Source organism: Erythranthe guttata, chromosome 11 (assembly GCF_056151865.1).
Source record: "Erythranthe guttata isolate IM_541 chromosome 11, IM_541, whole genome shotgun sequence".
In the NCBI taxonomy this organism is placed as follows: Eukaryota; Viridiplantae; Streptophyta; class Magnoliopsida; order Lamiales; family Phrymaceae; genus Erythranthe; species Erythranthe guttata.
Genome location: NC_142543.1, coordinates 18,909,355 through 18,924,879, shown reverse-complemented (window position 1 = coordinate 18,924,879; position 15,525 = coordinate 18,909,355). Strand labels below are relative to the sequence as shown.

The 15,525-nt window shown below is 32.8% G+C and overlaps 2 protein-coding genes and 1 pseudogene across 3 annotated transcripts; 1 reads left to right on the top strand and 2 right to left on the bottom strand.

Moving 5' to 3' along the window:
* Nucleotides 1-2,550: 2,550 nt before the first annotated feature.
* On the bottom strand, nt 2,551-3,884 carry LOC148767161 (zinc-finger homeodomain protein 8 pseudogene; annotated as a pseudogene). Its single transcript, XR_016034548.1, has one exon. The product of XR_016034548.1 is annotated as a zinc-finger homeodomain protein 8 pseudogene (transcript).
* Nucleotides 3,885-9,418: 5,534 nt separating this feature from the next.
* Nucleotides 9,419-12,218, top strand: LOC105960803 (uncharacterized). Its single transcript, XM_088825842.1, has 4 exons — nt 9,419-10,293; nt 10,448-10,774; nt 11,446-11,672; nt 11,760-12,218. Exons 1-4 carry the CDS (start codon nt 9,489-9,491, stop codon nt 12,018-12,020), a joined length of 1,620 nt encoding a protein of 539 aa, XP_088681968.1. The 5' UTR covers nt 9,419-9,488; the 3' UTR covers nt 12,021-12,218.
* An 821-nt stretch (nt 12,219-13,039) lies between these two features.
* On the bottom strand, nt 13,040-14,404 carry LOC105960955 (uncharacterized). Its single transcript, XM_012985175.2, has one exon. It carries the CDS (start codon nt 13,940-13,942, stop codon nt 13,289-13,291), a length of 654 nt encoding a protein of 217 aa, XP_012840629.2. The 5' UTR covers nt 13,943-14,404; the 3' UTR covers nt 13,040-13,288.
* Between the last annotated feature and the right edge of the window lie 1,121 nt (nt 14,405-15,525).

Here is a 15,525-nt window from a genome sequence, read left to right as displayed (position 1 = left end):
AAGGAGTTACATTTTGAATTTTAGATAACTTCAATTATCAAATTATGGGCAATGGTAATTGATTTATGAATAACTTTCTCATACGATATTCAATCTTGTTAATTCAAGTTGGATTAGAATCCTAACTCGAAGGACTACAAATTTTGTACTTTGAGTTTTGCCTTATTCAGGCTAAAAAACTGTCAAAGTCATGTTTGAAGTTGGAACAATTTTATTAAAACTAAGAGGGTGTTTGGCTAAGCTTATTTTAAACAGCTGATAAGCTATTACGTATGATAAGATGTTTTTAGAGATAAGCTGTTACATCTTATTTTTAGGATTAATTTTTAAAGTGTTTGGATAATGAGCTTATTTCCTATTTTTACTCATTATAAGATCTTAAATAAAAAGGTGGGGTGGATGTACTTATCTAAAAATATCTTATTTGCTGTCCAACAGCTTATTTTTAAAAAAATTAAGATCTTTTTTAAAAAGATTACCAAACACTTTGAAAGAGCTTATAAGCTCTAAAACATCTTATAAACTCATTTTAACATCTTATAAGCTTAGTCAAACACCCTATACAACGACATTTGTCACATCCAATTCATAAATATCTATTTTGGACGTTGTTTTACATTTTGAAAAAAATTCAAAAGATTCCATGAAGCAATAAAATCATTTTAAAAATGTCATGATTTTCGAAAATTGTAAAATATGATTTATTATTATTATACTTTTTTAATTGATATTTGAGATGCCAAAATATAGTTCCCCATCTTCACCTTCCATTAATAATAATTATTAATATTTACCGTAATAAGAAAGTTAATGTTTTCAGAAAGTTCACTAATCTGAGGTTAGGGTGTAGCTAACATAGCAATTATGCTGCCTTACATTAATAATTATGAAATGCTTTATTACCAAATTAAGCACACCAAACATATACACTTAAGTACAATGTGCTTAGATATATAACTTCAAAAGGATAGAAGCAAATATCACGTGACCAAGAAGTGTTTATAGAGAGTTTGTATAATAATAGGGAAAATACAGTTTTCGTCATTCGGTTTAGCCCCATTTCACATTTAGTCCATCGTGTTTACAAAAAATACATTTGGTCCCTCGTGTTTTAAAATTTCAATACTTTTAGTCCTTTCAATTGATTTTCCGTTAAAAGTAATGGAATCGAGCATATGCCCATCAATGAATTAACTGAGAAACTAACGGTAAATTGACGGAAATGACCAAAAGTGTTAAATTATTGAAACATGAGGGACCAAATCTGTTTTTTGTGAACGCTGGGACCAAATGTGAAATTGATGCAAACTTGAGGGATGAAAACTGTAAATTTTCCAGTAATAATAATAATTAAAAAAAATCGGCTTCCGCATATTTCAGTTTGAAAATTTCCGATTTTGAAGTTTGTATTTCCACGAGGGTAAATAGCACTTAGCCCCATGTGGTTTGAACTTTGTTCACATTACCCCTGTACTTCAATATAGCACATAGCCCCTTGTATTTTAATATAGTTACACAATCCCCTTTTACTTTCAAAAATTTCCTCCTCCTAATAATCAGTATTATTTACGAAGTGGAATACCATAGAGAGTCCTCCTAATAATCAGTATTATTTACGAAGTGGAATACCATAGAGAGGGTTATGTGCTTATATAAAAAGTGCAAGACGATGTCATGCACAAAGTTAAAAAAACTAGGGCGTTCTGTACTTATATTAAAAGTATAAGGGAGTCATATGCATAAAACTCAAACCATATGGGGTTAAGGGCTATTTACACTTTTTCATTAGTGATCCCTAATTTTCCACATTATAATTTTGGAACAAAGTTAAATCAAAATTTTCAATTCCCACAAAAATTATTAAAAAGAAAATCTAAGAAAAGTGCTAATTTCGATCCGAACAGTTCGACTTATGCTCCCAATTATAGACAAAACACAACTAATCTAATTAATGAAAAAAAAATTAGTTAATTAAAATATCTCCAAGAATAGTAAACGTCCCACTATGTGTTATATTATCCACTTAGATAAAGATTAAAAGATATGACATAAAGATAAAGTAGAAATTAAAGATCAAACATTAAATTAAGCACTTAAGAATATGTTTATTAGTAAAAGAAAAGTATCAAAAAAACTTTGGTATCTATCTTCTTTGCTCATCAGATAAGCTACAGTGGGATGCAATTAATTAATAAATTAATACAATTAAATAATTAATTAATTAGTAACCGCCCTAATTTTATGTAACACAAAATCTTTCTGCTGCTTCATCTCAGACAAACCACCCCCTCTGTTTCATTACAGTACAGCCCCCAGAAATTAAATATTATTTCATGCATATTTTATTATTATTTGTTTTATTTAATATATAATTTAAAAGAAATGAAATCTTGGATGGCGGCACCAGAATTTATATTTAAAAAAAAAAAGTTACCAGGAGAAAATAATAAAAATTAAAATAGTTCCGCCATTTTTGAACCTCACTGAAAGCTCGAGTGATTAGCCTTAATGATGATGATTAGTCATATTAATTAGCTACTTAAAACAAGATTAACAGAAGCAAAAATCTAGATTAATTAAGAAGAAACATGGGAATTAACTAACAAAGTTGCAGCCTTTCTTGTACCGATGAACTAATTAATCTAAAAAAAGAAAAAAAGAAAAAAAAAACTTATTTAAATTTATATAATTAATCTCAGGGGGAAAAGATTCAAGAAGAAGAAGACCCATTAGTAGTAGTACCAAGAATATTTAGCCCATGGGATTCGGCGGCGGCGTAATGGGTTGCGCCGCCGTTTGCGGCGGCGGGCGGCGGCGGCGGTGGATCTTCTTTCTTGGCGAAGGTGTTCTTGTTGTTATGCATCCATACTTTGAAGACTGACTTGTCGACGCAGATTTCGGTGCAGATTTCGTTGATTAAATCTTCGTCTTTTTTCTGCATTTTCCAGCCGATTTTTTCGGCGAGTTCGAGCATTTTGTCCTTTTGATCTTGGCTGAACCTCGTACGGAACCTCTTGCGGCCGCCGGAGCTCATCACCGGCGTGGAGATGGCGCCGATGACGTCGGGTGGGTGGGGGCATGACGTCAGCTGGCCGTGGCTGAGTGCGAGCAGCATGTGTGGAGCTGATGGGTAGTACGAGGAGGAGATCGGCGGCGGCGACGGCGAGTCGTCGCCGTCGTCGTTGTTGTTGTTGTTTGGGCTGCTGCCGCTGTGCGGGGGAGGGGGCGGGGGAGGTGGGTGGTGTCGGTGGTGGGGGCGGTACTCGAGCGCCGGGGCGGCGTTCGGCGGGGTGAGGAGGAGGAGCGGCTCCTCCGGTTCGCGGCGGTGGAAGTTGCGGTGGCAGCCGCAGGCGGCGCACTTGAGGGAGGTGGGGTCGGCGGGGTTGGACGACGGCGCCGGCATGAATTCGCCGCAGCCGTCGAGGGCGTGGCCGCCGAGGCTGGCGGCGTGGTTCTTCAGGCATTCCTTGTAGGTGACCACGACCGGGTGGTGGTGGTGGAGGCCGCCGTGGTGAAGCGGCGCGTGGCGCTTAAGCACACCGTTGGTGAAGGTGGAAGCCTTGACGGGTAATTGGATCCGGGTCGGAGTCTCGGCTTCCGCCGCCTCCGGAGTTTTCACTGTTGAATTGCTCAATTCCATCACAGCTCTAACAACATTAAAAAAACAAAAAAAAATAAAGATTTAATTTTTATTTTTTAAATCTTTTTTTTTTTAATTTCAATTCCTCCCTTTTGATTTCTTAACAGTCTGTGATTAGGGTTTGAAGAAAAAAGCAAGAATCTTTTCAGGCATGTGAAGGAAGAAAGAAGAGAGAGAAAGAAGAGAGAGAAAGTATGTAAGAAGGTTTTGTTTTGGTGATGATGATAAATGAGGAGTGATGACTGTAGATAATAGAAATCTTGATTTTGTGGTTGTCCTTATTAACCCCTCTCAAAACATTTTTTATTTAATTTTTAATTTAATTTTGAATTTTTAATTAATTTTGAAATTAACCCAAGTTGTAAATCTATGGTTAAATTGTAATCTTGAAATGGTGACCACCCTCCCTATATCACACAACATATGCTTTTGTCATGCGAATCAATAAATACTTGCTTCTACCACTTTTAATTGCAAACTTCATTTTCATCTTGGACTATTGACCTTTTTTCTACTTTTATTAATTTCCCTATTATTAATTAAATAAACAAAATTCTTTTCCTAGTCTTTTCAAACCAATGTTGACCCCCCCTCAATTATGTCCATTATAAAAATTAAAAAAATAAATAAACTTATGTCCTTTGTAGCTTGCATGCAATTAAATTCATCCTCACCATCTATTTCAAGTTATTTATCTAAACCATAATTTATTAAATGCATCCCATTTAAATACGTGTATATTTGTGTAATTGTTTTTAGTGAATAAAGATTATACAGCCCATACATATGTAAAAAAGATATAAACGAGGGCTGATCCAACCTATCTAGTGGTTGGAGCAAGCGACCATGTCTCGATTATTCAGGTGCGAATTTCCTTATCAATCTTTCGCATAAGTTTGTAAGTTATTATACTAAAGTGTAAGTTTACTCAGTGCATATATGCGTTTAACTGCCGATTCTTTAATTTTCAAAAAAAAAAGGAAAAGATACAACATTTACAAATCGTTTTTATTATTTTGTAATAACAAAAAAAATAATAATAATAATAATAATAATAATAATAATGATAATAATAATAATAATAATAATAATAATAATAATAATAATAATAATAATAAGTGCATTATTGGAAGATTGAAGAAATAAACTTATATGAAAAATAATTGGAAATTAAAGAAGTAAAAAAGATTAAATAATAATTAGTAAGAGAAAGGGGAAAAATAACAGAGGGTAAACAAGTACAGAAACAGGAATTTTTGGTTGCGTGAGAGTTACATATTTTTACCAAATTGATGTAAAAGAAAGAGGGCAGGTCTGCTGCATTTACTGAAACCCACCCTTAATTTGTCAAAGTTTGCCAGTCTCTCTCTCACCTGAGTCCTTCATTAATGCTCTAATTTCTCTTTGGCACCCTCTTTTAACTTTTTCTGCCTCAACACCCCCCTATCATCTTTCACCATCATACCCCTCAATTGTCCATTTTCCTCTCTTTTTTATTTTTTTTTATTTTAATATTTACAGTTAAGCATTTATCGTGATAAAAACATCTCAAGAAAATTAGTTTGGAGAAATTTGAATTTTATACTTGTCTTTAATTTAAGTATCTTAATATTGTTTTACACTAGGGTGGAAATTTGAACAGAATTTTCGAATTCTGACGAATTTGATTCGAAAAATCCGAATATAAAATTCTATTTTTCTTTACAATTTTCAAAATTCAGGCCCGAATTTTTTTCGACTTTTTTAGACTGAATTTGGAATTGTATATAAAATTATCTAAAATTCCAATCCGGTTTTAGTTCCGAAACTCCGTATTGCATTTTGTTGTTCTCACATCTCATTTTATGTCATTGTTTGAACATTCTTTTGAATTTTATTGTATTTTGTTGAAAATTTTCGAAAAATATTGAATATTGAAAATGAAAATTCCCATTATATGAATTCAAATAAAATGTACGTATTAGCTTGTGAAAACTCATAGGGGCAAAAGTGTCTTTTGAGTGCAAAGGAGCATTGGGCACACGTACGAATACGATGTCTACATCCCTAAATATAAAAAGTACTTTTGTCGGATTCCATAGAATTTTGAGATGTCGAGGGTTTTTGTCTAAATAATAAAAGATCTACTCCTATTTTTATTTATTTATTTATTTATTAATCTTTTATATTATTTATTTAATAATTTATTTATTTATATTTATGAACTAGGAGTACAAATTATTATGAGCTGAAAAAGAGGAGAGTTATGGTAATCCGTTTCAATCCCTGTATGGATTCAGAAAATGTTATTTCTTCCAAAAGTGTCTATTTAATATTTTTTTTTAATAATATTCATAAAATATTTTGCTTGAGGGCCGATAATTAAGACTGAATGTGGTTGATATATTTAATATAGAAAATGATTTTTTATTTATTTTTGTAAAATTTAATTAGTGATGGTATATTAAAGGATTCAATTCATTCAAAACAAAAACAAAAGGAATTTGATAAACTTGATCATAATGAAACGGTGCAAATTTAGACCGTATGTTTTAATAGGAAAATCGGATGCCATAGAATGATTGACACGTGGATAGTTTAAATAAAAATATAATTAGGACTCTAATAATTGGAAAAAAAAAATTTCCAGCATAATCCGTAATCCCTCTAACCCTAATTATAATCAGCGTGATTTATTAAGAGTTAAGATTTAAGAGTGCCGCATGTCAAAAAATTAATGGAATTCGATTTATATTAAATATCGGCTGATCCGCTCAAAATTTAATCTCTAATAAAAAATATAACTTACCTTGCATTTATTTAATTTATAAATACACATTTGAATTGAAGTATTTGAGAGAGTGATTTCAAATTCATGATACAATAGAAACTAAATAAATTAATATTCGATATGTTAACAATCTTAATTAAATAATAATATTCCTTTTCCGATCCTGAATCAAGAACAACATATTTAAAAACGGACATTGACAAAAAAAAAATATTTTGCTAAATTAAAAAATACATCAGACAAAATAGTTTAATAAACGAATATATTAATAATATTAGAAAAACACCAATATACCCTAGTTTAATTATACAAATGTAGTAACAATTTCCAACCTACGACGTAGTAAAATTTTGGAGTTTAGTGCATGGAAAAATCAGATGTTTAGCAGTTAATTAACTCGTTTAAGTAACCTTATAATACAGCCACGTATACTAAAGTATACTCTCATGCTTCAACACGTGTGCTTTTTCTTGATTTTCTTAGCGAAGAATTACTGCCACGTGCCAACTATGTTTACGTCCTTTAATACTGAAGAGAAATTAATTAATTAATTAATTAATTATTACGATTGCATTGACCCGTAATTTTCATCTATTATTAACGGAAGATCTGAATTATTAAATGCTTTATTTCAATATATAATGCAGCAAAAGGTGGAAAACAGTTGGCCGCTAATTAGTCAGCTTTTGTGTTCTTCAAATATTAATATCATCAATATTAATTTTTTCAAAAAAAAAAAATATCATTAATATTAATTACCATGTAAATAAATTCAACGTTGAAATATTATACTATAGAACTTCGATAAATTAATAAATTCGTTTAAGTAATACGTTTTCATGACCGCAATTTGAAGACAACGTGTTAAAAAATATATTGATAAATCAATATTTCGTTAAATTAATAGAATTTAGCTGGTCTCGACCGTATTAATTTATAGAGATTTAATTATAGTATAAATTATATGGATCTTGTCACACATGGACCATGATTAATCCGAGAATGTAGATTTATTCAATACACATATATGATTTATTGCAAGTTCTTTCATTACAAAAAATAAATTATAAATAAACATTAAAAAACTTGTAAACTTTTTTTTTATGCAGTTGTATTTTTCAAATTGAGTTTTGAAATTCATTATTTTTTGGGGTCAAATATTCGACATAACAATTATATCAGAATATTACTTCTTTTATTTCTTAACTTACTTATAAGGAATATACTAAAGCAAAACCTAAAATAAATATATATGCTTAAAGTATACAATGCTAATTGCGGAATATTCAATAACCTTATCACGATCGAAATAGAAAATTATATAATATATAAAAAAGTAAGTTTATTTTTTTTAATAATTGTAAAAGTATAGCCGTTTGTACGTAAGAGCAGAATTGATGAGATCATCGAACCAATCATGCATCTGCAAACGTTAATCATCGAAATGTGTGAGATTATATAAAATATATAATTAATTTACTAAATGTGTGAGGTTTTGGGCCCAAATTATTTGTTTATTTTTGAATGGGCCCAATCTCCAATCCACTAGAATAACTTTTTTTACTTGAGTCAATTCACTTCGTTTATTTATGTCCCGATTTTAGGAAAATATTCTAAACGCCAATCTCGATCATCCATCTTGGATAATCAATCTTGGTCGTCCAACAAATCATGCATATATATTAGCTTCATCGTTTCGTTTGCCGTAAACCTAGTACCTTCGTCCTTACTTGTCTTCGTCCGACAACATTTGAATCAAACGTCACCAACCATGGTTGACTCTGACTCTAAGGCGGTTTATTTGCCGATAACCGTTGCCTTACCCGGTTCGATTTGGGCGGTTGAACTGTAAAATTGAAACCCGACTGAAGGTCGGGTTTTGAGCAATTATTGATTAAAGCTAGAATGTGTTAATTTTTTTTTAATGCCTACATGGGTGTAGCTCAACTGGTTCCGGAGGTGGTAAGTTGGTGCAAGGTCGCAAGGTCCTAGGATCGAATCCTAGCAGCCGCAGTGTGGGAATTTCAACCCCAATGAGGGTTGGTTCCTTGTGGGCACCAAGTCCGGGTCCGTTACCTTAACGAGCCGTTGAGTTACCATGATTTACATTCCTTCTCAATCCTTGTCGGGCCAAAGGATGGGGGCCCTGGGGGCGAGGGATTTCGCATTTTTTTGCGCTACAATGTGTTATTTTTATAAATTGAACAAAATAAAAAGATAAGTAACTACATGACCTTGTTAAGATAATTCTAGTTAAAAAATTCAAAGAATTCATTTTAAGTATATATAGTATGGGCCTAAAAGAAAGAATAATGGACACTATTTAGGGGCCCACCATTTCACATGAAATCACAATACTACATAAAGAAGCCCACACGTTAACCCATAACTACATGCCTTTAGGGTATTTCCACCAAAATTGTAAACTTAAATTTAGTCTAAAAGATTTAATATTTAATAAGTAGTAATATTTATTATATATTTGTTTATAACTACTCCGAACTTCATTCGATGTACCATCGCATTTCGTAAATCGAAATGTAGCGATAAATAGTATGCTCGACGTATAATATTTATTGTCGTAAGGCCATATTATAAGACCGATTTTTTGTTTCCTTTTTTTTTCTTAAGTACATATTTAGGGGCAAAACAATTGTATAAGATAGAAGAAGCCATAATTTTTAAACCATTGACTTAATGCATGCTTATCTTCTAATTCATTATGGATAATATTGAAATAAAGAGTCGTTTTATCGATTTCTCCGACTCTTACTTCTTTGTTTATATATCGTAGAATCGCTTTACGCAAGATTATTGATTTGAAGGAATCTAGAATAATAATAATAGTAATTTAAAAAAAAAAAAACCACGCGCTCGAGGCATTTATATACTAAAAGCCTTGTAAGAAAATTGCTGCATTAGGTAAGATTCCAACTAATCACATTGCAAGAAAATTCGTTGATCCTACGTCGATTAAGAAATTGTTAATGAGGGATTAGTTTACGTAAAGACAAATTAGAGTCAACTTATAATAGCTATAAAAATGGTGAAGGTAGGATTTGATTGTTCATAGTATGAATGGCTTTGTTGGCTTCTTGTTGGCTAATCGTCGAAATTTTTCTCATCCCACGTGGATTTCTCAAATGGTTTTATTTAGGTTTTTACGTTAATCCATTTTTTCTCGTGTTTTGCCAAATTTTCCTATGGTTGAAAGAATTTCAAGAATGGCTTCTCTTGTTACTCTCTTTTCCTCTCAAAATCGCCTTTCGTGTATGTTTGTTCATCTTCAAATTCGGACAAGCAAAAGTTGAAAATGTTGTTGTTATTGATATTGTCTCATGTTCTTCACCGTGTCGGATTATTAATAAACCAAAAGTTCAATCGGAAGTTTGTCCGATTAATCTCGATACTTGTAAGAAAGAAGATTCATGGTTGAATGAGTATTTGTCTTCCGATCATTTCGCAAGCACTTGTTTGACCTATGATCTTGACTCAAAAGAGAGCTTATTCTCCACCGAGAATTCTTCTTCGTTTTCTAGTAGTTCTCCCAATGTCGATTTTCAACTCCAAGATTCCGATGTTGAGTCGATAAATACTTTTAACTATCGCCAACCCCATCAAGAAATAAGTGATTTTTCTTCATTCTCCGAGCTTGAAGATTCACCTTCAAGTATAATCAATAATCAAGAAATTATCCAGGAATCTGATGAATATTCCGAGAATATTATTTCTTCTCACTCTTGTGATCAATTGTTTGTCGACTCCTCAAATGAACTGCAGTTGACCATTAGCACACGCGTGCAAGAACATACATTCCACCACAAGTACATTGAAAGAATGGGATTCTTTAATGTTCTATACCATGAAAGATTATATGGAATGAGTGAGTACTACTAATGGTCCACACTTAATTGAAATAATAATTCTCTGCTCGACTCATTTACACCTCTGCTCCGCGGCAAGAGATTAGAAACATTTTTACATAACGATTTTGATTTTTTTTTTCCTTCTAATTTGTTTATTATATGTTCGCGCAGACGCAATCTTGAACGAGGATTCGGCGATCATTCAATTGTTAGAGGATTCATCAAGAAAGAGGCTATTGAGGAGTTTGGAGTGTGATTTTGAGCTGATTTATGTTGCTCAACTATGCTTGTTTTGGGAGGGACTCAATCATCAATACCTAAAATTATTGGGCAATTGTGAAATTAAATTATTTCATCATAGTGTAGCAGGAAAATTCCAGGAGTTACAAATATTATTGGAGAGATTTGTGGAGAACCAAAAATTGGAGAGCCAAATATCATCAAACACTCATAGAAGAATTTCTTTTCAATGCTTGCTCCTTGTTCCTGATGTTACAGGTAGGTAATATATTTGTAATATTTGTCTTAATCTTTAACGTAGAATTAATTAATTTATTTTTTGGAATTATCAAAAAAGAAAAAAAAATATTTATTTTTTAAATTAATAAGAAATGCCTAGAAAAGATGTATGAGTTGGTAGTTGACAGATCATCAGTTGTTATCCTATTTAATTCAATCCATAAATTGGAATCAACAACTAAAATATTCGGAAGTATTTATTTTTAATATACTATCCATTTCATGTAGGGTTGGCAATTTAACCCACCCCGCCGGGTACCCCGCCCCGACCCCCGATTTACCGGTCGTTAGCTGATGGGGCGGGTACGGGTTTTAAGATTTTCACCCGTAGCGGGTATGGGTTTTGAACATATGCACCCTTGCCCGCCTCGTATCCAACTTATTTATATATATTTTTATATTATAAAATACTAATTCTTAAAGTTATTTTAATTAAATAAATTATAAATAAAAAATAAAAAATAAGAAATTATGGGTCTAATAAAATCAAACCCAGAACGAGTACGGGTGGGAAATTTTGCTACCAGGGCGGGTGCGGGTTTTCCAAAACGGTTTATTCGATGCTACACTCTCGATTGAGAGAGAGATGTAACATCATATTCATGAATCTTGAAATGACTATAATGTTTTATTATTATTGATATTAACAGGATTTATCGAGGACGAAAATAACGGGACGGGAGTCGAAGGGGAAGCCGCACGGGCGAGTCGAGTTCTAATAGCCATTGAGAAATGCATAGAAGCTTTTCATTTATATATCCAAACAGATGATAAGAAACCACACTGGAAATACAAGGGCACTTGGAGGACTCAACCACCTTTGGAAGATCCTCTTGATTTGAAGCTCCTACACAATGTATCTCAAACGCTGCACAAGGTATAACTCATTTCACCTTTCCATAATCAAGATTAAATCCTCTTTTTTTTTCTAATTTTTTTTTTAACTTATAAATGTTGTATGAAGAAAGAGATGATGCTGAAATATCTGCAAGGCAAGAAGAAGAAGAATTGGCTAAGGAGAAAAACGAAGCCTTTGGAAACGAAAGACGAAAACGTAAATCTTGTTTTTGCCACGGTCGATATTAAGTTGATCCAAAGGATTCTTAAAATGTCTCTACTTTCGAGATCTCAATTGGAGTGGTGTCGAGACAAGCTTAACAACTTGGAATTCGAACAAGGGACGTTTTTTAGGGTTCCTACGAGTCATTTGTTTCCTTCGTTCTGATCATCGGATAATCTTGAGACAGTCCAGTATACTCGTTTGGTTTCTAAGATAAGATTATGAATCTTATCGGAACACGATTGTGTAATTGGATTAGTGATAAGAGTTCCTTTTTTTTTTCTCTAATTAGGGCAAGTCCAAAAAGTTGTACATCAAAATAAAGAGTTAATTATTTGATCAATCGGACTTATCTTACCAACCAAACGAGGCATGAATGTGTGGATAGTGGACAAGTATATCTCGTTTCTTACGAAATGAAGTACTTGTTTTTTCGTTTTAACGGTCAATGAAAAATATATCGAATACAACATGAATACTACCTTGTTTCTCAATGTGAACTTTCTTTTTCAAGGGTTGAATGTAAGAAAATAGACATGTAAACGGGCCGGGCCGGGCTGGGTCGGTGATGAATCTAATATAGGAGATAGAGATGATATGATTGAATTTAGTAATCAGACTAATTGATTTTGGGAAACCCTAACATTAGAAGTGATGGTTAATAAGTATATCACCTTCCAAAAACACTAATGAATCGAAATCAGACGTATGAACCGTACGCAAACACTACGAATCAAAATCTAAGGTTTTCTCTGTGATTAGAACGATAATCATCAGAAATCGAATACAGTTGATATAACAAGTTTTTAATAAAAAGGGCAAATGACAAATAAGAGGGCTTAAAATGCAATTCAATTCAATTCCACGACTCGAACTTCGAATCCAAGTTAAATGTTCCAATATATATATATAGAACAATACTCGAACATAAGAGGTTCATACCCGAAACCCGAAAACCCGAAACCCAACATATATCATCGAAATGAGAACAATATGAAACATCACTTGAGTTAAAATTTAAAGCTATCGACCTTAAAAAATAAAACAAATTAAACGAGTTGAATCATTACCGAATCAAAACTATAAATCAACGGAGGACTGACCACAATACGATGAACACTTTTTCAGCAGTGAAAGAGCATAAAACTGATTTTAAACTAATAAAGCTAATGAAAATAGGAATCCCGAATTCTCCAAATAACCAGTTTATATATATATATAGATATATGTATATATATCATAATATCATATTGTTCAGATAACTTATTCTAATGAGCTTATTCAAATCTATAAACGTTCACCGAAAATAAATAAAAACACGGAAAAGGGAAGTGCTCATCACTATATCTATAAAATTCATTATAGCATATGCTTTCATATATTAAAATTAAAAAAAAACACAAAAGTAAAAACTAATAAGATTGTATGAAGAACTACTTCTTAACCTTTCGAGATTTTCTTGATCCGGGAACCTCCATTCTCCCGACAGAACACCCACACCTCGCTCGGAAAACGAGAACCGCTCTCCCATTAGGTGGGGCCATCTTCTTGAGCTCAGCCTCCAGTTCTCTGTGGTGATCGCGGCGCAGTTCGAACAATCCCTTCTTTAGACCACTCTTCGATTGCTGATTCGATTTCTTCACGGACTCCTCCGTTTCCAATTGGATATCGAATTCAGCCGCGTTACTAAGCCCACGACAACCCTTTTTCCCGCACCTCCTGTCTGTAAATACGGTGATCGCCATCAACGCGAGTACTGCGAAGAAAATGCTGAGCCCCAAGCAACCGAACACCATCGGAGCGCGGAGAACTTCTTCGTACACCACGTCGACGACTTCTTCGGTGAGTTCGAAGGTTTTGTGGACTAAAATCTTGGCATAGGGATACAGCAAGAACCCGCACGCGCAAATCACGGCAATCAGGATTATTACATCGACGATAACATAGCGAGATTGGTCACAAGCAGGTGTATTCGAGTGGTTTTTGTTCTTATGGCTCAATTTCAAACAAGGATCGGTTGTTGGATTGAGAGATTTAGCCATATGTATATGCTGGTCAACCGAAATTGAGGTGTGGAAACAGACCATTTGTAACCAAGAAAATCTAAAGATTCAATCTTTTTCACCAAGAATTGCAAAAAACAAACCCCACTAATCGAAATTCAAAATTCAGAATCAAACCCACTAATCCAAATCAAATTCAGAAGCAAACCCACCAATCCAAATCAAATTCAGAATCAACCCACTTCAAAACATGAAATATAAAGATTAGATTTTTATTTCTTTTCTCAAAAGCACCTGGAAATCAAGAAGTGTCGGTGGCCGCTAGATACCAATTGAAATCAGAAAGGCTTGTTCACACAATCAAGAATCATAAATCAGCAGCAAAAAGGGGTGATGAAAATGGAGTGGAAATAGGGATTCTTTGGCCGGCAAATAGTGAAAGTCGTATTAGCAGTCATTAGAGAGAGAGAGGGGGTATAGAGAGAGAAAGTAGAGAGAGAGAGAGAGAAATATTGCTTTGATTTATGAGTAACTTATCCCTTTGTTATGAAGCTATAATTATCAGATGGAATGAATGGCTTGCAAATGTGGGAGTTTGTGTGTGGACTATCATGGACTGGACTTTCCATTTCTTGATTTTGATATGATTTTTATTGTCATTATTATGGGTTTTGGGCCTACATTTTAGTCAACTTGATATTATAACCAAATTATACACTATATCGCGGTGATTTACGGTCACCCGCTGATGTAATATCAAATTACGAAAATACCCTTCGTGTTTGGGTAATTATAATCACTTCTTCATTTATGATTCTTCTTACACGTCCACTTTTGCGGTGTTGAATTTAGTGTGATTATGGAATATTCTTCAATTTGTATCAATTTTATCACATTTGAGCTGTACATTTGATTATAAAGTAATTACTGCTTGAGAGAATTTTATTCCTTTATATTATCTATTGGAAATTCAATAATACATGTTTCCAATTTTAAACTGATGAGTCAAACTGTCCAAAATATTACTCTGCTTTTCATTATAATTGATTTCTAGAATATAATAATTGATTTTGGAAAGGAAGAAAACTGATTTTTTCTTTTTTTTTGCTGAAATAAAAATATTAAAAAGAAAAATTAAAAATTATTATTTTTAAATAAATAAAACGAAATAAACATCAAAGGTAATGTGTAGTAAAATAGTAGAGAATGGCAAATTTAAAAATAAAAAAAGTTAGACCTATCACTAAAAAAAAAAAAAAAAGAAAACCGAAGACAACCCCATTAAAAAGTCGCAGAAGGCTAACTTGGCCATTAAATTTCTCTTTGACAAAACAATTGACAAAATATCCACATGGTACGTCTTAACTCTTAACTAGGGCGGAAATTGAAAATTAATGTTCAAACTAGGGTTGTGTATGAATCGGTTTTAACCACCAACCAACTTATTTTCGACTCATAATTTGTGACAGATAATCAACCATCAACCAACCCATTTAAGTTGGGTCGATAATCTCAACCAACCCATATATAGTTGGGTCGATAATGGTTTCTAATATGCTATAAAGTTGGTTAGTAGGGTAATATCGGCCGGCCAGCTTTATGTATTAATTTATTATTTATTAATTTTATTTAAAATATTTAATATTTTTAATTTCAAATTTCTATTT